Source organism: Phycodurus eques, chromosome 8 (assembly GCF_024500275.1).
Source record: "Phycodurus eques isolate BA_2022a chromosome 8, UOR_Pequ_1.1, whole genome shotgun sequence".
Taxonomy (NCBI): domain Eukaryota; kingdom Metazoa; phylum Chordata; class Actinopteri; order Syngnathiformes; family Syngnathidae; genus Phycodurus; species Phycodurus eques.
The window spans coordinates 12,864,478-12,881,968 of record NC_084532.1 but is presented as its reverse complement, the minus strand read 5'-3'; the positions used below and the strand labels follow the sequence as shown (position 1 = coordinate 12,881,968).

At 41.4% G+C, this 17,491-nt stretch overlaps 1 protein-coding gene across 2 annotated transcripts in view; it reads right to left on the bottom strand.

Annotated features, from left to right (window-relative positions):
* Positions 1-50: 50 nt before the first annotated feature.
* rnf13 (ring finger protein 13) overlaps positions 51-17,491 on the bottom strand; it is a 57,030-nt gene continuing 39,589 nt past the window's right edge. For both annotated transcript variants that reach the window (XM_061684827.1, XM_061684828.1), the window contains exons 7-10: positions 17,089-17,194; positions 14,705-14,798; positions 5,244-5,324; positions 51-2,797 (exon numbers count right to left, since the gene is read on the bottom strand). In XM_061684827.1, coding sequence (XP_061540811.1) covers positions 2,397-2,797; positions 5,244-5,324; positions 14,705-14,798; positions 17,089-17,194 — 682 coding nt within the window. In that variant the 3' untranslated portion in view covers positions 51-2,396. The remainder of the gene's footprint in view (positions 2,798-5,243; positions 5,325-14,704; positions 14,799-17,088; positions 17,195-17,491) is intronic.

Here is a 17,491-nt window from a genome sequence, read left to right as displayed (position 1 = left end):
GTTTTTGTCCTGCCGTTTCGTTTGTTCTCGTGTAGCAAACTGTGCAGTCAACGCGCTCACACTTTGTATACTGGTTAGCAGCCATTTATTTGTTATGGAACTGTAAATGTACAGTTGACACCACATGTTAACATACCCAAGTAAAAGACTTTATAGACAATTTCATTAGTTGAAATCTGACGTTTATGTACAATATGTCTAAACAATTTTGGGAAACCCAGCTGTTGTCTTCTCCAGGTTCTGATTGGTTTATGGTCTGACAAATACAGCTACATTTGTGGATGGTATTTGAACTAGGAACATCTGAAGTTGCTTTGTGTAATACGGGAAAGTCAGAAGAAGTCAGCCAAGATATCAGTATATTATTGAATTGTGAACTTGCAAAAGTCTGGTTCAACCTCGGTTGCAATTTTCAAATACCCACCCGAAGGTACCACGATCCTCTGTTGAAACTATTATATGCAAGAATAAACCCCATGGGAATTTCCAGCGATCATACTGCTCAGAAAAGGGACTGGTGTCCCAGAAAGGAACGTGCTTTAGTCTGAAATGTGCATTTCAAAAGGTAAAGAACGAAAGCAAAAGACCTTGTGATGATACTAAAGCGGGCGGTGAAACAGAGTACTGTACTCTCATGGGCTGATAGGCCACTCAGCCATTATTCCAAGTGAAATGTAAGCCAGTTAAGAGTTTCCAAATGCAAATGGTCAAATGTCCTGTAGTCTGATGAAATTAAAATTAAACTGTTTGGTGGAAAAAGGGAAGCTGGCAAGTCTGTGTTTGAACACCATCTGAACTTTGAAGTACAAGGGGGCAGCATCATGTTGGGGGTTGTTTTGCCTTCAGGAGTGAGTGGATGGGTTAAAAAAAAGACAAGACTATCAAAAGTGGAAGGAGAGCAGGGAAATATTTCACTACACACACACAGAGGTCCATGATTTTCAAACACTGCAAATTCCCACCATGCCGAACTTGCTGCTGTGGTGGCCTCAGAATGTGGACAGTTGGGCCAAGTTGTGCAATAACCTGGCTGTCCCAGTGGCAAGCACAGCAAGCTTGAGGATTTGATTCTCAGGCTGGAAATACCATCATGGCATAGCGGGCTTTACCCGGGTCCATGCTCTTGTGTTTAACAGGTACGTTCTGCATAGATTTCATGTATGAACTATGGTCGGTGAATATAGATTATAGAGGGTTACACAAACATTTTTTGCAACTGATTTAGGTTAATTTTGCATCGCTGAATCCAAAAATGACATCCATTTCTTTTGTGTAGGTCACATTTTTATGCCAAGTTGTTAAGTTTATTAATCAAATGTTACAAACTTTGCTTACTGCAAATTTAATTGTAAACATTGATAAAAGTACCTGTTAATTGAATGTTACATAATCATTGCTCAGAATTCAGGGCATGAACCTCCGTTTATTTGAACCTCTAAAGCGAAAATACGTGGCCAGTTCAAAAAGTTGATTTGGATTCAGCACATCAAAACTGTCCAAAATCAGCAAAAAAAATCTTGACAATTTTGTTGTCGACAAGTGTGATTGCAAAGCATTCCCTCTGCCTGTGATAAACCAAAAAATTACAGCACTGAAACAATAACGTGATCAGCGTCGAGTCGAAATCGACTCAATTTAGTGTGGACTTACAAAATCTGAAGTCATGCAACCTGCTCGCCAGTCCATCTTCTCACAATAAAGCTTCTTGAAAATAAAGACTTTTTTCCTATGTTCGCAAATAACTTTTCTATTAATATTATGACTACATTTTTGTAGTGTTCAGTCTTTTTTCACAACTCCTCAAGTGAACAATTTATTCTTTTCCTCTTTCCCTTTTCTATAGCGCCTGCCTTCATTAGCATTGCAGGTGAGCTGGAGCCTATCCCAGCTGACTTTAGGTGAGAGCCGTGGTACACCCTAGACTGGTCGCCATCTAATTTTCTTCTCATAACATGACTATGAAATGACTTTTTTTGGTTGGTATTAAAACTTCATTCTTGCAACACAATCCTTATTTCTTGTAACATGACTTACTGTTTTACTTTCCAGTGATGAAACTGCTCTGTATACTGTGTTCTTTCCACTCTGTACTTAAAAAAACGTGGCTGGAGAAGCGGCATAGCAGTTGAAGCCTCAGTGTGTATGTACAGTAAACAATGAGAGAGAGTCACAGTTTATACATATGGTGATGAGTGTATTTACGCAGTGCTCTTCTGGACATTGTCTTCGTTTTTCAGGAGTGTCTTATATTAGCGACTCCAATACAGTCGGAATGTGTAGTCCTATCATGTTCCTTCAACACTTCATTCGCTAGCTTGCAATCAAATGTACATTTGAATATGCAGGGAGAGTATATTAAAGTAAGCAGCATCTTTTGAGGGGTTCCCAACAAAGAGTCAAGCTTCAAGTAGGTTGTGATCGTGGCCTTCAGGGCTCGACCGCTGCATCTGGACCACCACATTGTCGTCCAGATCGCCACACATTGTGGACCAGGTCTCCACATTGACCACCTCCTCGCTGTTGCTGCTTTCGTCCAGCTCGTCGTCCTCGTACTCAGAAGAGGAAGACTCCTGGCCGCGGTCGGAGCGAGATGCCGCCGACATGGTGCCGAAGGAGTGGGCGCTGGTGGAGGCCAGCGAGCGCAGCAGCGGGGTGCTTTCGGACGCCTCGTTGTTCTCTTCGGCGGCGCTCTCCTCTGAGTCGGAGTCGTCCTGCGAGGGGACCACCTTTTGCTTGCACACCGGACACGTCTTCTTGGTTTTGGTCAGCCAGGGGTCCACGCACTTGCTGTGGTAGGCTGTGGGGACAACTGCTCATTAAATGTGGTTCCTAACTAGAACTGCATCAAAAACCAAGGGAATAAGCTACACTTAAATTGATGTCAACTTGTCGAAAATAACCCTCACCCTGAAGAGAGCAAGAGACAATGTGCAAAAAAGGTGGTACGGATCTGTTATTTTGGTTCCCCTAAAAGTATTCCCAAGTGGAACACAAATGATCGGAACCAAACTGAACTGTACTACTTGGTGACAGGCCTTGAGAGAGAGTGCCAAAAAGTGCAAGGGTACCCTTACAAGTGTTCCCAATGGAATCATACCGAACTGTACTCAAAAGTATAGTACAGTGCAACCTGTTTTTTCTGTATGCCCTAGCTTTCATACAATTTGTTTTTTTTTTTCAAAGGTTTTTGTCACAGATTTTACAGCCACTCCATTCACTTCTCAGAATCGATCCGTGTATATCCGAGGCATTTCGTAAATTATGTAAAAACAAGGAGGCATCGGTGTAATATCCTGTCCAAAGTCAGACCTTCAAAATAAAAGCATGCAGTATAATCAAACAGTTTTACCACGCCTTCTTTGGCTACATGGGGGCTTCAGTGCAATTTAGCTGTTGCACAAACAAAATGCTTTGAGCACGAATACTAAATAAGCCACCATGTAGCTGAGGTACTTTTATTTTGAAGGCCTTACTTTTGACAGGCTGTTACACCAATGTTGCTCCAACTTGTCTGAGTGTTGACCAGGAAAAGCTTGTTATTGCTTGGAATTGTTCATAAAAGCTGACATTAAGTCTTCAATAAAGGTAAAGGTGATGTTAAATGTCATTTAACCACTTCATTAGTCATTTATATCAATGGAAAACTAGTTATTCTATGTACAACCCCAATTCCAATGAAGTCGGGACGTTGTGTTAAACATAAATGTAAAACAGAATACAATGATTTGCAAATCATGTTCAAACTATATTTAATTGAATAAACTACAAAGACAAACTATTTAATGTTCCAACTGAGAAACTATTGTTTTTAGCAAGTAATCATTAACTGAGAATTTTATGGCTGCAACACGTTCCAAAAAAGCTGGGACAGGGTCATGTTTACCACTGTGTTACATCACCTTTTCCTTTAACAACATTCAATAAACGTTTGGGAACTGAGGACACTAATTGTTGAAGCTTTGTAGGTGGAATTCTTTCCCATTCTTGCTTGATGTATAGCTTCAGCCGGGGTCGCCGTTGTCGTATTTTACGCTTCATTATGCGCCAAACATTTTCACTGGGAGACAGGTCAGGACTGCAGGCAGGCCAGTCTAGTACTCGCACTCTTTTACTACGAAGCCACACTGTTGTAACGTGCAGAATGTGGTTTGGCATTGTCTTGCTGAAATAAGCAGGGGCGTCCATGAAAAAGACATTGCTTGGATGGCAGCATATGTTTCTCCAAAACCTGTATGTACCTTTCAGCATTAATGGTGCCTTCACAGATGTGTAAGTTACCCATGCCATTGGCACTAACACAGCTCCATACCATCACTGATGTTGGCTTTTGAACTTTGCGTCCGTAACAGTCCGGGTGGTTCTTTTCCTCTTTCGCCTGGAGGACAAAACGTCCACAATTTCCCAAAACAATTTGAAATGTGGACTCGTCGGACCACAGAACACTTTTCCACTTTGCATCAGTCCATCTTAGATGAGCTTGGGCCCAGAGAAGCTTGCGGCGTTTCTGGGTGTTGTTGATAAATGGCTTAGAAACTTAGTAGAGTTTCAAGTTGCACTTACGGATGTAGCGGCAAACTGTATTTACTGACATTGGTTTTCTGAAGTGTTCCTGAGCCCATGTGGTGATATCCTTTACACATTGATGTCGGTTTTTGATGCAGTGCCGTCTGAGGGATCGAAGGTCACGGGCATTTAATGTTGGTTTTCGGCCTTGCCGCTTACATGCAGTGATTTCTCCAGATGCTCTGAACCTTTTGATGATATCATGGACCGTAGATGATGAAAGCCCTAAATTCCTTGCAATTGTACGTTGTGGAACATTGTCCTTAAACTGTTCGACTATTTTCTCACGCACTTGTTCACAAAGAGGTGAACCTCGCCCCATCTTTGCTTGTGAATGACTGAGCAATTCAGGGAAGCTCCTTTTATACCCAATCATGGCACCCACCTGTTCCCAATTAGCCTGTTCTCCTGTGGGATGTTCCGAACAGGTGTTTGATGAGCATTCCTCAACTTTCTCAGTCTTTTTTGGCACCTGTCCCAGCTTTTTTGGAACGTGTTGCAGCCATAAAATTCTAAATTAATGATTATTTGCTAAAAACAAAGTTTATCAGTTTGAACATTAAATATCTTGTCTTTGTAGTGTATTCAACACAGATGATCAAACTATACTATTCAGTGCTCAAAGTGTTGAAATCCTTCAGCTTATGTGTCCAGAGAGTGTACATGGAGACTGGACTCACCATGAGAACATGGTAGGACCCGGAGTTTGTCTGCTTCTTCGTACTCGTCCAGACAGATGGCACAAACATCGTAGATGTCTCCTGACAAACAAAGCACATTTTTTAATTGGTTTACTGGCTTCCACTAACACACTTGGTGTTTTCCTTCCGTCCATTTTCTTAATCGCTTCGCCTCATACTGACAAGAATGGCTTTCCAAACACAAAGTGAATATGGAACTCATAGAAACTGATTTGAGAGTAGGGTTAGGCATCGAGAATCGATTGGAACCGGGACTAATAGTAATTTCGGTTCCCAGTTTCGATGCATAGTCCGCTGACCCCGACGAAGTGGCGAAAACCAACGAAGAAGAACGCGCATGAAGACATGCTTGTGCCCAACAGCAACGGCAAACAAAAGTGTGTCTTAACTCTGTTAAAATTAATGACCAGTTGCCTCAGTGCAACACTTGGAATAAGAAAATATTGTGCAAAGGAGGCTTTCATGATGTGTAGCATCTGACGGGCTCCTTCCCACTCAGAGCCTCAACCTACACCACCCGGAGCTTCAATGAAGTCAACTCTCAGTCAATTGGGTGAGTGAAACAATAAAATGTCTATTCCAACATTGAAACAGCTAACAAGGTAAACGCTTCGTTGCACTTTTGCACTGATGGGTTTTAGCGTTTATTTTAGTCTTCAAACCAACGCAAGAGCCGATGACAGAAGAAAATAGCTGAACGTTGAGCTAAAACTTGCTAAAACTTGACCGTAGCAACAACTGACGTAGCGACGTCAATGTTTGGATCATCTCATTCGAGCATGGAATGCCCCCCCCCCCCCCCCCCCCCAAAAAAATAAAATAAGTCAAATCAAACCATAGCTCCATTGTCATGGATACATTACAAGCTACTTTGAGCAAAACTGAAAAAAAACTGTTGAGCGACACTATTAGACGTAGTCAGATTGTACAGAGCGAGGGACGAGGGCCCAGTGGGGTGTGTGATGGTCATTTTGATTGATCCATGCGCTGGTCGACTCCCAATCTCGGTATGACTTTTCCGAAAAAGCCTCTTGAAGAAGTGAGTTTAAGAATTTACCAACTCACTCCCTTTTCAAATTCCAATTTTTTTTCCCTCCTTTCTTCCTGGAGCGGGCTTGAAGGAGGGTAGACTTTTGTGAGCTGCTGTGTTTACGTAAGCTCCAAGTGAGCATGTTTTCTTCTGGTGTCCTCGCCAGGGCAGCATTTGACCTTATATGGATGCCCAGTCACATTCACCACCGCCTTCCTCCTCTATCTCCACTTCCCTTCCTCCTTTTCTCTCCCACTGACAGCAACTGAAACTTTAAGACAAAGTTTTCACTTCATCTGTTATTTGCTTTCAGCGCACATGGATCCCTCATACATCTAGGAAGTGCTGAATTATAAGCACAAAGTACAAGACCAAACTTGGGTAGTGTTTCAATGCAAACTGTCAACTTCAGTAAATAATCAGTCAGTCGGCCTATTTAAAGGGTGACAACTTATCACTGCTGTTTGGTGACATGGTGTGTACCACACTAAACATGGACCATGGAGGAAACGAAGGAGAGAGTTGTCTCAGGAGATTAGAAACAAAATTACAGACAAGCACATTAAAGGTAAAGGGTATAATACCATCTCCAAGCAGCTTGATGTTCCTGTGACTACAGTTGCACATACTATTCTGAAATTTAAGATCCACGGGACTGTAGCCAACCTCCCTGGATGTGGCCAAAGGAGGAAAATAAATGACAGATTGAAGAGATGTATAATATGAATGGTAACAAAAGAGCCAAGAAAAACCTCCAAAGCTATTAAAGGTGAACTCCAAGGTACAGTGGGTACGGAAAATATTCAGACCCCTTAAATCTTTCACTCTTTTTTATATTTCAGCCATTTGCTAAAATCATTTAAGTTCATTTTATTACACATCAATGTACACACAGCACCCCATATTGACAGGAAAAAAAAAACGGAATTGTGAAATTTTTGCATATTTATTAAAAAAAGAAAAACTGAAATATCACACAGCCATAAGTATTCAGACCCTTTGGTCAGTATCTCGTAGAAGCACCATTTTGAGCTAATACAGCCATGAGTCTTTTTGGGAATGATGCAACAAGTTTTTCACACCTGAATTTGGGGATCATCTGCCATTCCTCCTTGCAGATCCTCTCCAGTTCTGTCAGGTTGGATGCTAATCGTTGGTGGGTAGCCATTTTCAGGTCTTTCCAGAGATGCTCAATTGGGTTTAAGTCAGGGCTCTGCCTGGGCCATTCAAAAACAGTCACAGAGTTGTTCTGAAGCCACTCCTTCGGTATTTTAGCTGTGTGCTTAGGGTCATTGTCTTTTTTTAAGGTAAACGTTCGACCCAGTCTGAGGTTCTGAGCACTCTGGAGAAGGTTTTCGTCCAGGATATCCCTGTACTTGGCCACATTCATCTTTTCTTCAATTGCAACCTGTCTCCCTGTCCCTCCAGCTGGAAAACACCCCCTCAGCATGATGCTGCCACCAGCATGCTTCACTGTTGGGACTATATTGGACAGGTGATGAGCAGTGCCTGGTTCTCTCCACACATGCCACTTAGAATTAAGGCCAAAAATTTATATCTTGGTCTCATCAGACCAGAGAATCTTATTTCTCACCATCTTGGGAGTCCTTCAGGTGCTTTTTATCAACAAATCAATGAGGAGAGGCTTCCGTTGGGCCACTCTGCCGTAAAGCCTCGACTGGTGGAGGGCTGCAGTGATGGTTGACTTTCTAGAACTTTCTCCCATCTCCCGACTGCATCTCTGGAGCTCAGCCACAGTGATGTTTGGGTTCTTCTTTACCTCTCTCACCAAGGCTCTTCTCCCCCAATTGCTCAGTTTGGCCGGATGGCCACCTCTAGGAAGGGTTCTGATCGTCCCAAAAATCTTCCATTTAAGGATTATGGAGGCCACTGTACTCTTAGGAACCATAAGTGCAGCAGAATTCTTTTTGTAACCTTGGCCAGATCTGTGGCTTGCACCAATTCTGTCTCTGAGGTCTTCAGGCAGTTCCTTTGACCTCATGATTCTCATTTGCTCTGACATGCACTGTGAGCTGTAAGGTCTTATATAGACAGGGGTGTGGCTTTCCTAATCAAGTCCAATCAGTATAATCAAACACAGTTGGACTCCAGTAAAGGTGTAGAACCATCTCAAGGATGATCAGAAGAAATGGACAGCACCCGAGTTAAATATATGCGTGTCACAGCAAAGGGTCCGAATACTTATGGCTGTATGATATTTCAGTTTTTCTTTTTTAATAAAGCAGCAAAAATTTCAACAATTAAGTTTTTTTCCTGTCAATATGGGGTGCTGTGTGTACATTAATGAGGAAAAAAAAATCTACTTAAACGATTTTGCAATATAACAAAGAGTGAAAAATTTAAGGGGGTCTGAAAACTTTCCATACCGACTGTATATTAGTGTCAGATCACACCATCCGTCGTCGTTTGAGCCAAAGTGGACTTCATGAGTGACGACCAAGGAGGACACCACTGTTGAAAAGAAATCATAAAAAAGAGAGACTGGAATCTGTCAAACTGCATGTTGACAAGCCACAAAGCTTTTGGGAGAATGTCCTATGGACAGACGAGACAAAACTGGAACCTTTTGGCAAGGCACATTAGCTCTATGTTCACAGACGCAAAAATGAAGCATACCAAGAAAAGAGGACTGTCCCGACTGTGAAACATGGAGGAGGCTCTGTTATGTTCTGGGGTATCCATGCTGCATCTGGCACAGGGTGTCTTAAATCTGTGTAGGGGACAATGAAACTGAAGACTGTCAAGGTATTCGAGAGAGAAATGTGCTAACCAGTGTTAGAAAGCTTGGTCTCATTCGCAGGTCATGGGTCTTGCAACAAGGAGGTCATGGGTCTTGCAACAAGATAATGACCAAATTACCTGCTGAGAGGTGCATAAGTCTCATTGAAAGTTACACAAATCGTTTCGTTGCAGTGATTGGCTCAAAAGGTTGTGCAACAAAATATTAAGGGTAACATCATTTTTGTCCAGGCCTGTTTCCTGAGTTAGTTATTTTAAATAATTCTGTTGAACCACAATTCAAAATCAATATCTGATTTTCATTGTGTAATTTTCTTGAAATTTGTATTTATTATTAGTTTGGTCAAATTCTCATTATTTCTGTGACCATTGTGGGTTTTTCCTTTTCATTAACAGAGGGGTACCAACAATTTTGTCCACGTGTATTTGTTCAAATATACAGTATATCTATAATAATATTGTATATTACTATACATTTTTGTGTATATGTTAATAACAATTAAATGGATTCAAATTTGAAAAATTCCAACAAAAAAATACAACGCTGTGGCGTGAAGCATTGTGAACCCTGCAACATGCAAAATGCCAAGACCATCGGTACTACTACACAGAGAAATTGTTAACATGAACAGACCTAATTCAAAGATACCCCCAAGCATCTGCTTGAGGTGACATGCTTACTTGTGAGATGAGGTAAAAAAATAAATACCACATTGCCAAAAACTGCGGCCTCCACTATAATGGACGCCAGGTCTCACTCTCAATTAATCCCTGGTTGCATAATACACTCAACATAAGCGCCTTTATCCCCAAAGGATAAAAACAGGCAGTAACTGCTGCTATCTCAGTTCATAGGCAGTTTTGTTTACACAAGGAGATTTAAAAGTTAACTGCATAGCCCATTTGAGCCATGTTGCTAACCATAATAGCAGCACCTAAGCAGTCTGTTGAATTAAAATGTGGAGTCTTACAGGCTTCCACTTGGATAATAATAATAATTCATTTCATTTATAGGCGCCTTTAAGGTCACACAAACATCGTAAAAGAAAACAAGCAGTACAATAAAATAACAGAACAATTAAAATGGAAACTGTATGGGAACAATATTATAATCATGTTCCCTGTGCAGTTTTAGAGATCATTTTACGTGTTGAAACCTAATTTCTAATATTATCCACAAAATTGTATGAATTTATTCTGAACAGAGTATTTTCTTCATTTTTTAGCAATTCTCTTGGCCGCACAACTTCCATCCAGTAGGATGTTCGATTTTTTTGTCTAACTTTTAGCCTTTACGTGTTGCTGCCTTCAAAATCAGTAGTGACGGTTGATGTAATTTAAACTAGTATACTAGCAATGGGACCTTATCTTGTGCTAAATGAGAATTGTTAAGTACTTAACATGTTTTCTTATGTAAAGTCATGGCTTTAAAGCCATCAATACACACACACACGTCTTCTGCAAGAATTGCCCCCAATGCCCCTTAAAAGCACCCGAAGACAAATACAGCAAGTTGACATTCATTACAGCTGCTCAGGCTTTCTTAGGACTTGAATAACTGGTCGGGTGCCTTTTTTAGAATTATAAGATGAGAGTGCTCTATAACTTGTAAATGCAAATACAAGGCATGAGCCTCACTGCCCATGCATTTTACATTTTCTTTCTCCACAAGCAGGGATATGCAAGTTGTGAAATAATGGCTCTCGTGGGGGAAAAAAGTAAGATTGTATAGTATTCATTAGATCTAATTATATCAATTTGTCCCATTTTATTCCTTGTGATTTAATTTGCCAATTTAAAAAGCTGTCCTACATTCTCCGTATGCAATCTCAGAAGGCATCTTGACAACATGTAAAGCTTTCAAATTCCCGGTATTCCTGAAAACAGAACAATAAAAAGGACATACTGTACATCACAACTCATGTCCCCTCCTTTTTTGTTCTTTATTAATCAGCTAGCCTTCCAGCAGCGTCCTCGCATCTCGGAGGAGCCACGCTGTCCCACTGAACTTCAGATGAGCAGTGTGAAGCATGCTGGCAGGGACATGACACTCAGCGGAAGACAGGCCGCTAGAAACAGCCAAAAGTGTGCAGAGTGGTGCTGAATGAGAGAGTTGTTCTGTGCCCTCACCCCTGAGAAACTGCAGCTGCTCTGTTCACTGCAGGTTTGTGAGCGTGTGTGTGTGTGTGTGTGTGTGTGTGTGTGTGTGTGTGTGTGTAGGCATCAGGATAGAAGTCAAGAGTTGAGAAGGAGGGGCTTCCAAATACAGGCACCTCCAAAATGATTGGAACAGCAAGGTCAATTCCTTTGTTTTTGTTTTATACTAAAGACATTTGGGTTTCAGATCAAATGATGAATATGAGACAAAAATTCAGAATTCCAGCTTTTATTTCATGGCATTTACATTTAGATGTGTTAAACAACTCAGGACAAAGCACCTTTTGTTTGAAGCCACCCACTTTTCAAGTGAGCAAACGTATTGGAACAGACATTATTAAATTAACTTAAAGTGAATAAAATTTAATATTTGGTGGCATAACCCTTACTTGCAATAATTGCATCAAGCCTGCGAGCCATTGACATCACCAGACCATTGCATTCTTCATTTGAAATGCTTTTCCAGGCCTTTGCTGCATCCTCTTTCAGTTCTTGTTTGTTTTTGGGGTTTTCTCCCTTCAGTCTCCTCCTCAGGAGGTAAAATGCATCCTCTGTTGGGTTAAGGTCCAGTGATTGACTTGGCCAGTCTAAGACCTTCCACTTTTTCCTCCTGATGAAGTCCTTTGTTGTGTTGGCAGTGTGTTTTGTGTCATTGTCTTGTTGCATGATGAAGCTTCCCCCGATTAGTTTGGATGTATTTTTCTGTAAATTGCCAGACAAAATGGTTTTGTAGACTTCAGAATTCATTCTGCTGCTCCCATCATGAGTTACATCATCAATAAAGACTAGCGAGCCCGTTTCAGAAGCAGCCATGCAAGCCCAAGCCATGACATTACCTCCACTATGCTTCACAGATGAGCTTGTGTGTTTTGGATCATAAGCAGAGCCTTTATTTCTCCATACTTTGGCCTTTCCATCACTTTGGTAGAGGTTAATATTGGTTTCATCAGTCCATAAAACTTTGTTCTAAAACTTTTGTGGCTCTTCTCTGTACTTTTATGCAAAATCCAATCTGGCCTTCTGATTCTTTTTGCTGATGAGTGGTTTGCATCTTGTGGTATGGCCTGGATATTTCTTCTCTTCTTCTTCGAACAGTGGATTGTGATACCTTCACCTTTGCCCTGTGGAGGTTGCCAGTGATGTCACTGACTGTTGTCTTTGGGTGTTTCTTCTCAGCTCTCGCAATGTTTCTGTTATTAACTGCTGTTGATACCCTTGGCCGACCTGTTCAATGTCTGTTGTTCAGTACACTAGTAGTTTCTTTCTTTTTCAGGACATTCCAAATTGTTTTATTGGGTATGCCCAATGTTTGTACAATAGCTCTGATCGATTTTCCCTATTCTCTCAGCTTCAAAATGGTTTGTATTCTCCCATAGACAGCTCTCTGGTCTTATTTGTTCATGGTTGCTTAACAGCAAGTGCACTTTTCACAGGTGAAACCCAAAGCCAAAAACAAGCACTATCTAATATTTAAGCAATCAATCGAAAAGGCAACACCTGAGAAACTAGAAACACCCATCGGTCACATGTTCCAATGCTTTTGAAAAGTGGGTGGTTTTAAACAAAAGGTGTTCTGTCCTGAGTTGTTTCACACATCTTGATTCTGAACTTGTATCTCATATTCATATTTTGATCTGAAACCCAAATATCTTCAGAATATAACAAAAACGAAGGAATTGACTTTGCCGTTCCAATACTTTGGAGGGGACTGTATGTGCCACAAGCTCTAGGTCTTGACAGAATTTGATGGTGATTCTCACCACCAGAAATGAGCGCGGATGATGCAAGGCCCTGCAATCACACTGGAACCAACCAAGCTAAAATGACAGAGTGACGCTGACAGGCGCAGCAGCTGCTGTTACATAATTCTGTATATTGATACAGATCCTATGTCTCACGCTGCTATTGTGCACTAGTTACTTGGACAATATAGAGTTCACTGTAAACCATCTTTAGTCTGTACATTATCTATGGACATGTGAAGCCTATTTTGTCAAATTTATTCAAGCATAATATGAAAATCATATCCATCCTTGTTCTTTTTTGACTATACAGAAGTGATATAAATTTGTATTTGTAGGTTGCACTGCATCATACTGAGAGCTCTCTCAAATAATTGTTTTTTAGTGTCACGTGAAAGCCAAACTAGGAGGCTGTGGCACAGTTGGTAGAGAGGGTCATCCAGTGACCGAATCCCGGCTCCGACTCTCCGCATGTCAAAGTGTCCTTGGGCAAGACACTGAACCCTAATTTGCTCCCTGTGGGCCTGGCAGCGCCTTGCATGGCAGCAGCCGCCAACTGGTGTATGAATGTGTGTGTGAATGGGTGAATGTGAGGCTTTGTAAAGCGCTTTGGGCACTGTGATAGTGTAGATAAAGTCCTATATAAGTGCAGTCCATTTACCATTTAAAAAAAACATTGCGGCACGTTTGAAGTTTACTAAAGAGGACTTGGATGTTCCACAGCTCTACTGGCAAAATATTGTGTGGACAGATGAAACCAAAGTTGAATTGTTTTGGAGGATCACACAACGCCATGTGTGGAGGAAAATGGCACAGCACACCAACATCAAAACCTTATCCCAACCGTAAACCGGTGGAGGGCGCATGGTATGGTATGGGCGTGGTTTGGTAAATCTGGACAGCTTGCTATCAACAATAAAAAAAAAATGAATTTGCAAGTTTATCAAGATATTTTGCATTAGAACTTGAGGCCATCTGTCCAACAGTTGAAGCTCAAAAGAGGATGGGTGTTGCACCGGGACAAGGATCTAAAACATAGAAGCAAATCAACAACAGAATGGCTTCAGAAGAAGAAAATTTGTGTTCTGGAGTGAAGCAGTTTAAGTCCTGACCTCAACCCGACTGAGATGCTGTGGCATGACCTCTAAAGTGCTATTCACACCAGACACACCAAGAATTTTGATGAACTACAACAGTTTTATAAGAAGTAATGGTTCAAAATTCATCTTGATCGTTGTGCACGTCGAATATGCAACTACAGAAAAAGCAAGACCGAAAGAATGTTTGTTTACAGGTACTGTGAACACAACACACTCTGCCATGTGCCGCTGATTCTCTTGTTTGATTGGCTTGTATGTTTGCTATGATGTCTGTTTACATAGATGACACATAAAGCTTGATCAGGCTTTACTTGAGCTGAACTGTTCCACTTCTGTGTCACCATACAACTCGACTGTTTATCCTCTCAACAGCAAAAAAACCCTTTTTCCCAGTTTGGCCTGAGAACACATTCTTAACCCTCAGTCATATGTCCACCCTCCACACAGAATACCTCTGATCATCCAGGGAGAGTTTTGAAAGAAAAAAACAAAAACATTTGAATCTATAATAATCCGATTAGCACCAAGGTGGAAGAATGATGTGTCAATGCGCTGGTTATCATGCTCATCTGGGTCAAATTGTGAGAAAGCACATCGAGTATAAATATAAATCCCTACAATAACAGGACAAAGAATGGGAGAGGTACTTACCTTTTTTAAACTTGTGTATCGGAAGTTTCTTTAACTGATCTTTGCGCAGGCGGCTCCTCCGAGCCCTGTGTCGATCTTGGACAAACTTTGTGATCTAGAAACAATGAGACCATAAAAAGTGTCCATTATCTTATCATCATATCATATTGCTCCAGTAGCGCAGCCAATTGGAGAAGTTTGACCTTCTCTTAGGTCTAGGTCAGTGCAACGCGGACCAAAAGGACATTGGTGTTGGATGTGTCTCATGGTTTGTATTTCTTCGCATTGGAAGTTCGGGTCATTTGCATATTCCCATTAGTGGAACCCTGATTTATGAACACCTCAATTATTGAACTATTTTATTTACAAACCACAGTACAAACAATATATTTCCCATTGGGCGAACCCTATTGCAGTGGGCATATGTTTCATTCATCACGTTTGGGCTGGGCGGTGCGCCAATTGTGGGGAGGCGATCAAAATTGGTCCAAGAAAAGCAACGGACAAGTGTGGCAAGAGGGAGGGACTTTGGACTAAAAAAAGTACAGGTACTGTATATCAATGGCGCGTAAGTATGGAAGAAACAAGTCCAAAATTGGCACTATTGTGGAAAAAAGGAACTTTTTTTTCCTGACATGGCCAAGGGAGTGAATTATCTTCGAAAGGACCAAGAGAGAGACTTCTGCACCAAGTGCAGAAGTCTCTCTCTTGTCTTTTTTAAACAAAAACACAGCTAGCGAGAAATTTGAAAGAAAGCGAGGCACAACACAGACTTGTCGTCAATAAAAGAACCTGCAAGCTGCATATTTGTAGAAACCTGTTTTTTTAAAGTTGAGGGTTTTGTGATGTCCGACTGGCTGTGCGTGTCGGCAGGCAGCTGCATTTGAATGAGAACAGTTCCGCTTGTTGTTGTCGATAGAGATTTTTGATTGAACACCCCTTGTCATGTTTCATATAAAGTACTGTATAGCCTTTAATCGTGTTCAAAGTGTGCAAAGTTTACATTTACTAAAATAGGCACTTGTTGAGGCTGGAACCAATTATTCATTTTTACATTATTTATTATGGAAAAAATATGTTTAATTTACAAACCTTTCAATCTACAAACCCTGTTCAAGAACCGAATAAGTTTGTTTATTGAGGTTCCACTGTATGAGTGGCAGGCCACGCATTTTCATCTGTTGTTTGTTTCTCTCTCACACTTCTGGTTGCTATCTCTCTTCTGATTGGTGGTGGTACAATCGTGGCCACTCAGTGAGGTTAGGTTGTAGCATCCCCCCGTTAGTATTCTGCATGTTTTGTTCAACTCTCTATCAGACTTGGTTGCATCTAGGCCTGTCACAATAACTACTACATTGACTTATTGTTCAATAGATAAAATGGACACGATTGTTTTTCCGGACTTGATAAACTGCCATTGTTGTGGTGAGCTCACACAGTGAGCCGATGGTGAGTTGGATGGCTGTGTCATTAGCCACTAGTGGGCTCGTGGAACGCCAGCGGACCGGTGTTGGCTGCGTCCATTACTCCACAGCCATGCTCTATGTGCAGTGCGTAGCACACAACAGAGACACTTAGGGGAGAGTTAAATATTTATTATGTTGGCTAGCCCGCAAGCTAACAAGCTAAGGAGCTAAACAGTCCGGTCCACCACGGCGACGTCGTTTGAAACATCACCGCCTTGCTCCAAATTTTTGTGTGTTAGTCCCTAATTAACACACGCACGCACACACACACACACACACACACACACACACACACACACACAGAAAAGTTAACCGTTTATTAAGCATAACCTCAGCAGCACACGCTATTCAACCAGTAGTTGACTACAGTGAACTTATTTGATGGACTGGTGAAGGGCTTTTCTCCAGTGCCTTCAGCAGACCAACCACACAGTCTTGCAGCTAGAGGACGGGCCTTATTCTTCCTGATTTTGGAGGCATAAAAAACAACAACGATATCATTTATCATGATAGTTTTTTGAAAAATGTATCGTCCTAAAAAATATCTTATCGTGACAAGCCTAGTGGCATCACATGAACGGAAGCATACTGATGCACAATACTCTGCAGTATAGTAGCATAAATCAAACAGACTGTTTAGAGTCAGAACCCCAGGTTTTCTACATTCTCTTAAAAGTTAGAGTTTGAACTAGGGTTACCACACATTAAACTGGATGGGTGACATTCTCCAGTCATTATTTAATGATCCCGTAGTATCCATTTATTTCATCTCAACTGATTTTCTGACTTTTTACAAGGCTTAATTCCTTTAAATTAATTCTACTTCTTGACAGTATTGGACTAAGCATTAAATAAACTGCAGTTGCTTGATTTTCTAGAGTCTGATCTACTGTATTAGACGAGGTGTGTTCCAACTTGGAATCTGGACAAGACACCTACCATGAAGACAACAATAAGGATGAGGCAGATTCCAACTATAATGAGGAATGGGATCAAGTAGTACTCTAATGGCAGGCTGAAGTTTGGCATGAGGATCACATGGCCCCTGAAATAGATACAAATTCAAAGAGTGAAGGCCTCTTTATACACCCGCGGTCACGCAGCCGACAATGCCCGCATTGCATCATGTGACAGACGAATTGGCCCACGCGGCCCCCCTGCGTAGCTTGACGCGCACACGGCAAAAATTGTTGCTGCGTGTCGAACGCCGCGGAGATCATCTATTGTGATTGGTCCATTTTAGTCACATGCTGTGATGACGTACTCAGCGTGCCCCTTGGTTCTACATACCATCTACTCCGCCGCCTTCCCGATCGATTTTGCAGCATAATTAAACGTATCA